Here is a 14,443-nt window from a genome sequence, read left to right on the forward strand (position 1 = left end):
TTGTCTGTTATTCTTAATTTCTCGGATCAGTCTTCAGTCTTGAGCAGTCTTGTTTTTCAGAAGCCTCCTTGTGTTTATTTGATGCGGATATCAATGAAAAAGATGGAGGAACGATGGTTGTAAAAACACAGTCTTCTCCTCTGACTTGGCTTTCCTTGCAATTTTTTTTTTTTACTTCTGTACAAATAGTAAGGGCCTTTTTTATTGGCATTTGAATGAGACAGCATTCACTGTAGGGACAAAGAGGGCTTTCTCTGAAAAATTTGAAAACACATTGTCAGAGGTTGAATGTGTTGTTTCAGTGTTTGTCAGCACAGGACTCTTCTCTTTTACTGAATCACCAACATTAGTTGCAGGACATTCAGCCGGATTGTCCTGCACTATTATTAATGTGATCATAGATTTTGCAATACAGTGTGCTCAGAGGCAAGTGACACATTAGTTTACAACAGTTTGATTGAAACCATGATCATCAGAGCACATTGATTTAGCTAAAAAAGTATTCAATCATAAAATCAGATTTTATGTCAAAACTCATTTTGTATCTCAGTGCTTTAAAGCAATGCAAAACACCAGCACACTGTCAGCATTGTTTATTATCAGTAATTTTGGCTGCTGACCCTCATTAAGTGGAAAAGACATGATATTGCATGACAGTTGACAGTTTACTTTTGCCGTGAGAGATAAATCTTGCAGTTAACTTTATAGTTTTACTGCAGCAGTTTGCATCAGCTGCTTGGCTGAAACATTTAGTGTTATAATGCTCTTTTACTTTCAGTTTGTAATAATTTCACATTAGTTAAGCCCAAAACAATCAATATATATAATATATATTCTTTGTCATCAGTCTGTTTGTCCATACTTCCTTTATCTGAAATTGATTTTTTTCCGAGATTTCATGACGCTTTGAATCACACGGTATTTAATGTGGGATAGCCGTCTCTGTGGCCACTGTTGAACTGTGTTGTGAGTATGAGCAGAGTTGGTGATTGTGACTGGTCCTATCTTGTATATGTGATCCAGTAAAGACAGCAACTGAAGCCAGGTAACCATGATGTAGTGGGACACAGATTCATGTGTGGTGGCTATTTTGTATATACAAGTGAAGAATGCAGCTACTTTGTACACTGTGTGCAGTCTAGATATGAACACAGTGGAGATTGTGATTGTGAAATACTGTAAGAATTTCCTAAATACTTTATTGCTGTAACATTTCTTATATAAAGTGGTTAAACAAAAAGACTGGAAAGTCTATTCATATTGTCCACAGAGTTTGTTTGAAGCTCTGACCCATCTGACCTTCAAAATTGAATGCAGCAGGCTGCAAGGGTTAAAGCAGTGTGTGGATCAGCTTTAGAGAACTTAAGCTGCATTTCCACAAAACAATGTAGATAAAGAACCCCTAGTGGAGTACATAACTCATACAGACATGTACCAAACCTCTAGATCCGTTTAGTGTTTTCACTGCAGACAGTTACATGTTGACGGGATTGTTCCCAGATAATAATGGCCACGTCACTGCTCCATCCGCCTCCCACTGCATCTCCTCTTCCCGGCTGATGCAGAAGAACATCTGCACCTCCTGCAAAAAGGCTGGAGTGTTTTCAATCTCTGTTGAAATCGATGGGACATTCAAAAGTAGCAGGTTTGTGCATTGAGTCTTTGAAGAGCAAGAGTGTGAGTTTTCTCTTGACCAATCGTCGGATTGCAATGTTTCTGGCTCCACCTTTTAGTATCACATCACTGTATTTCATACCTCAACAGAGGGGTAACAAGAAAAGGGACCAAATAAACCGGTTCCATTGGCACCACAACTTTTTGACAAGAGAAATGCAAAAAATACATGTTCTCATGTGTAGTTGTATGGATACTTTTAGCATTTTACTATTGCTGTGGTAGTGGACTATTGCGCTATGCCTGGTACTATATTTACTGTTGCATGTTGTACTGTACTTGTTTTATGTCCTGCTGTTGTATGTTGACCATGGTAGCAATGAGATTCCCCTTTGGGGATTAATAAAGTTAATCCTATCTGATCCAAACTGACTTGAACTGAACTGCTTGGTGGAAACAAGGCTCTTGTTACACAGCAGCTGTAAATTGGAAAAAATGCTGGGTTGAACAGAAAGGCAATGTTTTCAATTAGTAGAGGCAGATCATTGGTAATACCCTTTTCTGTTCAGGGAGGAAGATGATAGGAAAACAATGCTGATTTGTCAGTTAGGATTTGTAGAGTAAAAAAGCCACACTGCTCCAGCTATTTATTTGATGCAGCTACTCTTACACCGGGACTCACCCTGATTCACCTTCTCCAGCCCAGGACACATGCTTCTTGATTCGTGATGCAATGTAAGCCCTTCACAACCGCTCCCTTATCTCCTTTCTATCTGCCAGATTATCCTCATAAGTATGGCTCAGTGGGCGGCTGCGCTGACCACACAGTGTATGACAGGATGAGGAAGTTCCAGGCATCTGCAGTAGAGGAGCCGGTCAAAGTAAGTTTATCACAGCAACACAACTAAGCCCCTCCCCCTCCTCCCAGCTCATAATTAAACACACAGATGGACAAGGCTCATGGGATTAAAAACATCTCATCTCGAATCCTTCTGAATTTACACTAACAAACTGAGCATGTGTATATTTTTAGCACATGCCCTTTAAATCTAACACCTGATTATTAGCAATGTTGTCGCTCAACCTTTTAAATACAGCAACGCGTTCCCACTCCACCTTCCTTCCATTTGATCTTGATGGTTCTCTTTTGTGCAGGAGGGGAGCAGTGTGTCAGAGGATGTGAGCTCCCATGGTCCTGTTATTCTGAGGAAAAAGAGGGCGGCGGCGAGAGAGAAAAACACGTGCCAGCTCTTCATCCAGACCGACCACCTCTTCTTCAAATACTACGGCACAAGAGAAGCAGTCATTGCCCAGGTGTGTACACAGTGTGTAAACATGATTTAAGTCTGGGGGCTGTTTTGCTGGCACCTCTAAACGCAATCACATATGTATTAAATCAAAGAATGAATCACAGGTCTGATTAGCAGATGTGTGGCAATGTAAAGGTCATGTGGCATAGCTTAGTGTCTTCACTGCAGTGGAAATAACAAATACTGGCTCCCATGACATACTGCTTTTCCCACTGCTGCGTTTGCCTCACTACAAAACTCAACTATCACTTTCTCTACAGATCTCCAGCCATGTTAAGGCCATTGACTCCATTTATCAGGCCACAGACTTCCTGGGCATCCGAAACATCAGCTTCATGGTTAAAAGGATCAAGGTGAGTTGAATGTCAGTGCTGCAGAATCACTTCATATAACAACTGACCTGAAAAGAATCAAGCTGCCAATATGAGCGGAGAAGTCTGTTAACTCTCAGCAGCGAACACTGACTACGTTTACATGTTAGCTAATATTCCTCTATAATTCTGAATATGACAATATTCTGCATTTTATACGGATCATATTAACAGCATATTCCCTTTGGATATTCCAAATTAGGGCCTTAATTTGAATGTAGCATTTTCAAAATAAAAATGTGGAATATATATCAATGTTATTCTGGATTTAGGAGGATTCTTTGGACATGTACACAGCGCATTCACAATATGTAACTCAGCTGGGAGTTTGCACCTGAGTTTGCGACACACGGCCTCTTCTCTGTTTACAGTCAGCTCTTTGTGTTGATCACAAACCACCTTGCTAACAGTTTGCGTGGCTGTGTGTGTGTGTGGGGGGGTGCCTGACCAAAAGAAGAGCCCACGTTTGTGGTTGAAAGGCAAAAGACACATCCTGAAAAGTGGAATATTTTGTGCATGTAAACGTAGTGACTGTGGTGTAGACTTTCCTCAGTTTCAATTTTGTCATTTCACAGGCTTTATAGTTTCTGTTAACTATATCTGCTAATCCAACACTGTAGGAGTCTCTCTCATTTCTCACTTCTCCTGTGTAATTGTTCAACTTTCCTTTATTCAGGTAAATACAACAGACGATGAAAGAGACAAAAGCAATCCTTTCCGCTTTGCCAACATTGGAGTGGAGAAGTTTTTGGAGCTGAACTCTGAGCAGAACCACGATGACTACTGCCTGGCCTACGTCTTCTCTGACAGGGACTTTGATGACGGGGTTCTTGGCTTGGCTTGGGTCGGGGCTCCTTCAGGTTGGTACACATGCACATGAACACATGTACACACACCCAGCCCTGGTAGTGATTTCTGCCCGCATCAGAATGTTTTTTTGAACAATTGTTGCAACTTTTGCAAATTCACATCGCTACCTGTATAGAATTTGGATGTGAAATATTCGCAGGTGAGTATTTTCACATTTTTGTGTGGCCTATTTGACATACCCAGTGTGTAAAGGACCATAGAATTTCTCTCAGTGACGAAATGAACAGGTTATATTGTTTGCTCTCTTTTTTAAATAAACAAAAACATTAATGTAAGACTAATTTTCTGCATTATCTGATAAATTAACCTAAATGTAACATTGAAATAAAAAAAGAGGCTTCCTGAGCGAACATGAACGTTGTTGTCAGTCTGGTCTTCAACAAAAAGAAGTGACTAAATTTCAACACTGATAAAACCTCATTTATGTTTTAGTTCATTAGTAACCTGCTCATTTTTAGACTTCAGTGAAGGGGGAGAGTGAGCTTTAATGGCCTCTGAACAAAGAACAGTTCAGACCTGCCATGTGCTGCTGCAGTACTTAGCTTAAGTGCATGAAAGTGGCTAAAATGTGAACATATATTACGTTACACAGTCATTAAGTGTGTTTATCTCCTGGTGTTAAACAAGGTGAAAATGTGGCTTGGAGAAAGTTGCTTTGTAGGACTTGTGCGCTGTAATATGTAAATGTGGTTTTGTATGCCAGAGGAAAGCCTCCCTCTCTATAAGGATTCATAATGTCTTATCCCCACAGAAATCTCACATAAACACGATTTTCCCTCTTAGACACAACATGTTTGAATAATAGTTATGGTGGATCCTCGCCTTCCTATTTCTGTGAATCAGTACAGACACCACCATCTCAACATGAAGAATACAGCAGCAAGCACAGACAATCAATACGGGCAAATTGGCAACGCTGTAAGCTGAAAGAATCGATTGAGGATAAGAGATGGAGAGGAGAATTGGCTGCAGTGAGCTGTGGTGTGATTATTTGGACAAAGGGAGGCTAGAATGAACAGCCGTCAGAGACACTGGTGGAGCACAACTAATGTGTGTCTTATTTGATGTGACCAGCTTTTTGGTTACTTCAGTGGAGGAGCTACACAAGAAGACGCACACATACATACAGTCCATACCATAAATGAACATGTAATGTGCAGCCATATTGATGCAGACCTACACATAATGGACACATTGTTTATTGCTTTAAGTGCTTTGGTCTTTTGTTTGTTGTTTTTTTCTTTTTTGCTTGATGCAGAAAAGTGATGACAGTGATAATTATAAATTGAAGGTTTTACAGCATCAGAGGCATGATATTGTAGCTTACACCAAATGTTTTACATCTTTTGTATATTAAGTATACTTTAATTTAGTTTTGTGGTCAAGCTCACACAGCAGAGACTTTGCTAATCTGTTAAGCAAATTTAATTTGCTCCATCTGTTAAAGTTTCTGTAGTCACCTGAGAAGTGTTTTTTGTGAACTGAGGAGCAGCGACTCCTGCTGTGATAAAGCTGTTGTCCTCCTCAAGAGCAACTTCTAGCACTGGCAGAGCATTCTCCCTGCTGCGAGTGTGTGCGTGCATGTTGGTGTTTAACCTGCTGGGGTACCTGGCTGCAGGATTCAAACGATATCTTCACCTAAATTTAGACATCTTGTCCCACAGGAACAAACATGCTTTGATTAAAGCTGATGTAAGATATTTGCTGGTTTGATTAGCTTCAACCTGCAACAGAGAATTAACCCTAATGTTAAATTTCAAATAACATTCTGTCTGAAATCTAGTATTTAAATATAACGATTATTTGTTCTGTGCTTATATTTTTATTCTCCCATCACAGGAAGCTCTGGAGGCATCTGTGAAAAGAGCAAACTGTACTCTGACGGCAAGAGGAAGTCTCTGAACACTGGTATCATCACTGTGCAGAACTACGCCTCCCACGTCCCTCCCAAGGTGTCACACATTACCTTCGCTCATGAGGTTGGACACAACTTTGGCTCTCCTGTAAGTATTGTAATATAAAACACTGCACTTTGTCAATACACTCCTTTCTCTTTTAAAGCTGTGCAACATATTTGATGCAGCTTTCTCTCACGTGTAACTGCCCTGTGTCCTCTGCTTGCCTACTTTTTTACAGCACGACTCTGGGATCGAATGCACCCCTGGAGAGTCTAAGCTGCAAGACAAAAAGGAGCAGGGCAACTACATCATGTATGCCAGAGCCACATCGGGGGACAAGTTCAACAATAACAAGTTTTCTATCTGCAGCATCCGCAATATCAGCGCTGTTCTCACAAAGAAGAGAGACGACTGTTTTGTTGGTAAATTCTCTCTTAAGAGCTCATCTATTCTTATCTGCGTTTGTGAGAGAGATTCTGTCTTCATGCTGTTGTGTCTGTGTGTACAGAGTCTGGCCAGCCTATCTGTGGTAATGGACTAGTGGAAGGTGGAGAAGAGTGTGACTGCGGCTACAGTGATCAGTGTGCAGACCCCTGCTGCTATAGCGCCAATGAAGGCGAGGGCAAAAAGTGCAAACTCCAGCCTGGTAAAATCTGCAGGTCAGATTTTATTAGCATGCCTTTGTACAGTCTTGTAATGAAAGATATTTTGAGCACAAAATGTTGTTAATAGCCTAGTATTTCTTTAATTTTTGATTACATGTTTGTATTTCTTATTCCACAGTCCAAGCCAAGGCCCATGTTGCACAGCACAGTGTACTTTCAAGGGCACAGATGCAAAGTGCAGAATGGAGTCTGAGTGCGCCCAAGTGGGCATGTGCAACGGAGGCACTGCTCTGTGTCCTGCCTCAGAACCAAAGGCAAACTTCACCTCTTGCCACTCAGAAACACAAGTCTGCCTCAACGGGGTATGTTAGTATTAGTGGCTGTCTTGATTCATGTCTGGTATGTGCAGTTTGTGAGCTTGTGTTTGCATTTAAACTAAAAGGTTTTGAATCTTTTTTCTGTTCTGCCTGCTTGTTTGGACCAGGTATGCTCTGGTTCCATTTGTGCAAAGTACGGTCTGGAGGTTTGCACCTGTGCCAGCCAAGATGAAAAGGATGAAGCAGCAGAGCTTTGTCACGTGTGCTGCATGGAGAAAAGTGAGTGACAGGCTGCAAAACTCTTCATGGAATACACAGTCACTGTAGTAATGTTAAGCTAGAATTACGAGATGACATCAGAGACAGTTAGTTTGGCTTTTTGTTCTAGTCGTGTCAGAGCTCTTACCCGTATCTCAAAGGTCACTTCCTCTCCTTCTGCCTTCAGTGAAGCCCAACACCTGCAGCAGCACAGGCTCAGATAAATGGGCCCAATTTTTCAACAGGAAGATCACTACACTGCAGCCCGGCTCACCCTGCAATGACTTCAAGGGCTACTGTGACGTGTTCATGAGGTGTCGTCTGGTGGACGCCGACGGGCCCCTGGCAAGGCTGAAGAAAGCTATCTTTAATGCAGAACTCTATGAGAATATTGCAGAATGGATAGTGGTGAGTGGCCCAGTCACAGGAAATGCAGCAATGATCAACACAATGACACACATACACATAAAATTTATTTCTACAATGCTTTTCGCCTGTATTTCTCTTTTTTTATGTTGTTATTTTGCAATTCTTTATTCAGAGAATAGTTGAGAACATTTCTCAAACTATGAAGAAATAGCTTTGCGGTTACGGAGAGCATTAGAAGTCTGCAACAAATGAACAGCATGTCTTGAAACTCTTCTCTTCTCAGCATCCTTTCTTGAACAATATGCACCCTATAAAATTTTCAATAACTACATTTATGCATTTTTTTAGATATCCTTTAATATATCCTCTGTTATGCAGGCTCACTGGTGGGCAGTGCTGTTGATGGGCATCGCTCTCATTATGCTAATGGCTGGCTTCATCAAGATCTGCAGCGTCCACACCCCCAGCAGCAACCCCAAACTGCCCCCACCAAAGCCTCTGCCAGGTACACTACATTATTGCTTATATTTACATGTATGTCCACATGCACCCACAGTAGTGGATAGCTGAGTGCTGCTTACAAAAAGAGATGTTACATGTTGATAAATGGGCACGTGCTTTGAGTGCACATTTAAGAGTTTTTCACTTTAAGAGTTTTTCACTTGATATGATAACCTGCAGAAGAAAAATCCTGATTGACTTTAATTCGATTAAATTGAGCGAATCAAAGTTGATAAATACAGGCTACAAGTATGTAGGCATACAGAACATACTGTTTGCTTTTTTCTGTAATTTGTACAGTTGGTCTCACACCTGTGTGCATGGAAACTGATAGTTTGCCTGCCTGTCAGTTTGGGCATCTATTGATGCAAGATATTGATTTCAGGATCTGAGCTGTTCAGTTGTACATATTTTCCAGTATAACATCATGATGGTAAATTTCAGCATTTATCAGCAGTCAGGAAAAAGTCATTTGAAAATATTCTGGGAAGTCCAGTTGCAGTTGCAGTCGTGCCAGCAGTACAAGGAGCAAAATTTAAGTGCTTCTTCATAAAGCTGTTCTCATTAAAAAAAACAAAACAAAACAAACAACATCTTTATTTGAGGTTACAGTTTACATGAGGTTCATGTAGATTTAATCTTGATGTTAAGGTAAAGATTTGATTAATAACCAACTTTATAGGTTACGGTTTTGCCAGATTATCCTCAGATAATACTAGATACTAGATGATACATCAGACACACAACACTGTGTGACGCAGGACGTACGGCACAGCCCCCAGATGAATATCACATTTTTAAGGAATTACGTTGATAGACTGTTTGTTTGGGGTTTTTTTGCGTTGGGGGTCTTGAAATGTGACAGTAGCAATTCTGTTAGATATTTTACATGTTATTTCTATGTTTGCCTCATCTTCTGTTGTTCCAATGGTGTAGAAAAAGAGCAACATCATTTTTTAGTGTTCATTGTCCTTTTTTTACTCATACTGAGATGTTGACGTCCTGCAGGTACACTGAGGAGAAGGCAGCAGCACGCAAACCAACAGGCACAGGGCCACCGTCACCCCCGTCAGCACAGAGAGAACTATCAGATGGGACAGATGAGACGCTGAGACTCGGACGCTCTTTGCCTTGGTTCTTTCCTAGTGCCTAAAATGGGAGCACTTCTCTCCAAAGAGTTACCTTTACCACCTATTGCAAAATTCAAAGAACTTGCAACTGGATTGATTTCACTGGACAAAGCCCAAAATGTTTTTTGGGAGGCCTAACAAACTCATTCAGCATCTCTGGTCTGAGAGCCAGATTAGCAGTGGTTCACACAGCTTTTATAGGAAATAACTTTTCCAAGGAAAGACAGGAGGAGAAATTCACTGATCTGTCGATGTGTGGTCTTAATCTTTGAATGCTTTTTTTCTTTTTTACCAGAACGGAGGAGAGAGAAGCAGCTTTGTGTTAGAGTCGCCCTCTTCTGTCCTTCATCTGTGCTGACCTTTTTCTTTTCCCGTTCTTCCTCCCTGAAGTGCTGCCATCATCAGTACGATAGCAGGACTGCAAGTCACATCGGTATTTACTGCCAATCAAAAACAGCACTTAGTTGGTGGAAAAGTCTTTTTTTTTGGCCAATGTAGTTCGATTGTTTATCATCAAAACACCATCAAAAACTTTTTCTTTCTGAAACATACGTATTCTTTCAGTGTGCAATTATACAGATGTTGCAGTAGGTTTTTTTTCCTGTTTCAAATGAAATTGATTTTCTTTATGATGAAGATTATTTACTGTTTTAATTCACTTTCTCAGGATTAATAAAACAACAGCAAACAAGTGTATTGAGCGGGGAAAGATGGCTGCATGCGTATATCAGGGCAAAGTCCCTCCTGGCTGAAGCCTGTGCAGAAGGACTCAGCTGCTGTGGGATGTAGAGGATGGACTGTATGAGAAGAATGTAGATAAATGAGCTTAATGGGATTATTGTGTAATCTATTATCAGATGTTGGAGCTGTGGAGGGGGAGTGATTATTTGGATATGTATATTTCTTGTTGTCGAATGGCTTTGCAGCTGTGTTTACATAAAGATATAGTCTGGGGCTGAAATAAATGGTGAGAGAAAAGCTTTTTATCAACCTGATCGTATCACACTTTTTTCTGTCTTTGCTCTTTTCCCCCAACATTGTGCTTTGGCATTGATTTGTGACTATAACAACCACTCTTTACAGTGTGTCTCTACATTCAGATTTAGGAGAGTGGCAGCAAAAAGGAGAATGTGTTCACACTTTGGACACACAGAAGCCTTCGTATGTAAGAAGTTATTACACAAAAGAAAGGTCCCATTGCTATCATCCTGCTCATATTTTCACTTATTGTTTTCTGTCCACACTGGCAGTTGTTCAAGAAATGACTAAATCTATTATACCACTCAAAAGCAGTTAGATCCTTTCTGTCACTAGATGAGGAACCTTTCTGGCTTCAATGTGATTTTACTGATTTTCCTTGCAGTTCAGATTATTTGTATATGTGGAGGTAGTGAATCGACTGAAAAAACTAGAGCTTCTAATTTTATTGTTGCTTTGTTGCTGCTGTTAACAGACATTTACCTGAGTGAACAATCACGATGTGTCAGCCACCCAGTGCAGTTCTGTCCCTTTCTTTTCTCACTGATGTTTTATGAGATTTTCTCAAGGACCTTTGTTACCCTTGTTAAACCCGCTTGGTTTGTGTAATTGCATTAAAATGTGCCTACTCAGAGCAGTGCAACTGAAGGTGGAGTCAGTGATGTTTACCCAGGCAGAAACCATTCGAGATTCAATATTTAATTGCCGTATCAACATGGTTGATTGGGATTTGTCTTAGTGAGCTCACTTAAACATAGACAAAGAAAGACAAAATAGTAAAACCATGCATGAGCTGGCAGTTTATCCAAACAGTTATTAGTCTGGATGGCTGAAACTGAAAGCTGAAATGTTTTGGAAATGATGTGGTTTAGTGCTTGTCAAGTGATGATTTATATACATTGGGCAACACATGAAAATCAAATGTTACAAACACAAGTTGTTGAATTATAATCCACTATTAGGGCCTGATTTTTAAGAGATTAGATTAGTATTTACCTTGTGTTAATGTCCAACTCTGATTTGGCTCAATTTGAGTTTTCAGTTGTCCCTAAACACTTGGGTCAACTTCACTGACAGATGGATGACTGTGCAGAGTACTCCCAGTAGACTTACTGGCAGATTATAAAAAATATATATATATATATAAGTATAGTTTCTTAGAATTATTTCAGGAGGGGATGAGACGCTGAGACTCGGACGCTCTTTGCCTTGGTTCTTTCCTAGTGCCTAAAATGGGAGCACTTCTCTCCAAAGAGTTACCTTTACCACCTATTGCAAAATTCAAAGAACTTGCAACTGGATTGATTTCACTGGACAAAGCCCAAAATGTTTTTTGGGAGGCCTAACAAACTCATTCAGCATCTCTGGTCTGAGAGCCAGATTAGCAGTGGTTCACACAGCTTTTATAGGAAATAACTTTTCCAAGGAAAGACAGGAGGAGAAATTCACTGATCTGTCGATGTGTGGTCTTAATCTTTGAATGCTTTTTTTCTTTTTTACCAGAACGGAGGAGAGAGAAGCAGCTTTGTGTTAGAGTCGCCCTCTTCTGTCCTTCATCTGTGCTGACCTTTTTCTTTTCCCGTTCTTCCTCCCTGAAGTGCTGCCATCATCAGTACGATAGCAGGACTGCAAGTCACATCGGTATTTACTGCCAATCAAAAACAGCACTTAGTTGGTGGAAAAGTCTTTTTTTTTGGCCAATGTAGTTCGATTGTTTATCATCAAAACACCATCAAAAACTTTTTCTTTCTGAAACATACGTATTCTTTCAGTGTGCAATTATACAGATGTTGCAGTAGGTTTTTTTTCCTGTTTCAAATGAAATTGATTTTCTTTATGATGAAGATTATTTACTGTTTTAATTCACTTTCTCAGGATTAATAAAACAACAGCAAACAAGTGTATTGAGCGGGGAAAGATGGCTGCATGCGTATATCAGGGCAAAGTCCCTCCTGGCTGAAGCCTGTGCAGAAGGACTCAGCTGCTGTGGGATGTAGAGGATGGACTGTATGAGAAGAATGTAGATAAATGAGCTTAATGGGATTATTGTGTAATCTATTATCAGATGTTGGAGCTGTGGAGGGGGAGTGATTATTTGGATATGTATATTTCTTGTTGTCGAATGGCTTTGCAGCTGTGTTTACATAAAGATATAGTCTGGGGCTGAAATAAATGGTGAGAGAAAAGCTTTTATCAACCTGATCGTATCACACTTTTTCTGTCTTTGCTCTTTTCCCCCAACATTGTGCTTTGGCATTGATTTGTGACTATAACAACCACTCTTTACAGTGTGTCTCTACATTCAGATTTAGGAGAGTGGCAGCAAAAAGGAGAATGTGTTCACACTTTGGACACACAGAAGCCTTCAGATGTAAGAAGTTATTACACAAAAGAAAGGTCCCATTGCTATCATCCTGCTCATATTTTCACTTATTGTTTTCTGTCCACACTGGCAGTTGTTCAAGAAATGACTAAATCTATTATACCACTCAAAAGCAGTTAGATCCTTTCTGTCACTAGATGAGGGACCTTTCTGGCTTCAATGTGATTTTACTGATTTTACTTGCAGTTCAGATTATTTGTATATGTGGAGGTAGTGAATCGACTGAAAAACTAGAGCTTCTAATTTTATTGTTGCTTTGTTGCTGCTGTTAACAGACATTTACCTGAGTGAACAATCACGATGTGTCAGCCACCCAGTGCAGTTCTGTCCCTTTCTTTTCTCACTGATGTTTTATGAGATTTTCTCAAGGACCTTTGTTACCCTTGTTAAACCCGCTTGGTTTGTGTAATTGCATTAAAATGTGCCTACTCAGAGCAGTGCAACTGAAGGTGGAGTCAGTGATGTTTACCCAGGCAGAAACCATTCGAGATTCAATATTTAATTGCCGTATCAACATGGTTGATTGGGATTTGTCTTAGTGAGCTCACTTAAACATAGACAAAGAAAGACAAAATAGTAAAACCATGCATGAGCTGGCAGTTTATCCAAACAGTTATTAGTCTGGACGGCTGAAACTGAAAGCTGAAATGTTTTGGAAATGATGTGGTTTAGTGCTTGTCAAGTGATGATTTATATACATTGGGCAACACATGAAAATCAAATGTTACAAACACAAGTTGTTGAATTATAATCCACTATTAGGGCCTGATTTTTAAGAGATTAGATTAGTATTTACCTTGTGTTAATGTCCAACTCTGATTTGGCTCAATTTGAGTTTTCAGTTGTCCCTAAACACTTGGGTCAACTTCACTGACAGATGGATGACTGTGCAGAGTACTCCCAGTAGACTTACTGGCAGATTATAAAAAATATATATATATATATAAGTATAGTTTCTTAGAATTATTTCAGGAGGGAAAAACTTGCAACAAATACTTACTCTTGCAAAAGAGTTGTACGGACCGCAGCTGCAGCTCAGAATTGTTTTCTGTGCAGTGTGTCAGGATGTTATCGATCGGACTGATTCTATGCAGAATATCACAGAGCTCAACAGCAAACAAGTTAGCCTCTTCACAGAGAAATGCCTTCAATGTTTTCTCCTAAATGAGTGCATGGAATATTCAATTGTGTTTTCATAACAAAATAGTTACTCATGTCTATGTGCTGCAGCGAAGTTTCTGAAAATGCAATCGTCTCTTGCTTGTTTTACTGATTTTGTTTGTCTTTCTGGTGCTACTGATAGTGCTTTTTCTTGGGTCTGAGTTTAAAGTATATTTTTCATTATTGAATTTCAAAGCTTTGTGAGTGTGTTTGTGTGAGAGTGTATGAGAGAGCTGCTTTGCTGAATCATCCTTTTGTTTATATGGTAAGGTGTGGACAATACTGGGTGTTGGGAGATAATACTCTGGGAAATTTTTTTTTCTGTCTTTGACATGTGTTGCTATGATGTTGAGATGTGCACTGAAGTGTAAGTGATGTAAACAGAGAATCCAAAATGCTATAGATTTAGTACTACTGTCTGATTTTAATGTCGCCTGTGTTTTATACAGCGTCTTCAATTGTATTTTTTAATTAACAGTTTTTTTCTGTTTCCCATTCTGCTTACTTTGAGAATTTTACTAAATTTGCAAAGTTATTGTACAAAACTATAATTTCTTTTGAACTACTTGAAATGCATAAATAAACCAGAGTTGATCAAATGTTTTATTTTACAGTTTGTATGTAGTATGATTGGTTGTTTTTATTGCTTTTTGACCTTTTGTTGTGTAATTTTTCATC

General features: G+C 39.7%; 1 protein-coding gene across 1 annotated transcript in view; it reads left to right on the forward strand.

Moving 5' to 3' along the window:
• adam10a (ADAM metallopeptidase domain 10a) overlaps positions 1-14,364 on the forward strand; it is a 31,523-nt gene extending 17,159 nt beyond the window's left edge. Inside the window, exons 5-16 of the mRNA XM_042492632.2 lie at positions 2,395-2,495; positions 2,770-2,928; positions 3,185-3,277; positions 3,972-4,155; positions 6,005-6,168; positions 6,302-6,485; positions 6,572-6,722; positions 6,847-7,030; positions 7,153-7,264; positions 7,431-7,651; positions 7,991-8,117; positions 9,122-14,364. Of these exons, the coding sequence (XP_042348566.2) occupies positions 2,395-2,495; positions 2,770-2,928; positions 3,185-3,277; positions 3,972-4,155; positions 6,005-6,168; positions 6,302-6,485; positions 6,572-6,722; positions 6,847-7,030; positions 7,153-7,264; positions 7,431-7,651; positions 7,991-8,117; positions 9,122-9,225 (1,784 nt within the window). The 3' untranslated portion in view covers positions 9,226-14,364. The remainder of the gene's footprint in view (positions 1-2,394; positions 2,496-2,769; positions 2,929-3,184; positions 3,278-3,971; positions 4,156-6,004; positions 6,169-6,301; positions 6,486-6,571; positions 6,723-6,846; positions 7,031-7,152; positions 7,265-7,430; positions 7,652-7,990; positions 8,118-9,121) is intronic.
• The last annotated feature ends 79 nt before the right edge of the window (positions 14,365-14,443 follow it).

This window comes from Plectropomus leopardus, chromosome 1 (genome assembly GCF_026936395.1).
Source record: "Plectropomus leopardus strain MGB_pleo_1.0 chromosome 1, ASM2693639v1, whole genome shotgun sequence".
In the NCBI taxonomy this organism is placed as follows: domain Eukaryota; kingdom Metazoa; phylum Chordata; class Actinopteri; order Perciformes; family Serranidae; genus Plectropomus; species Plectropomus leopardus.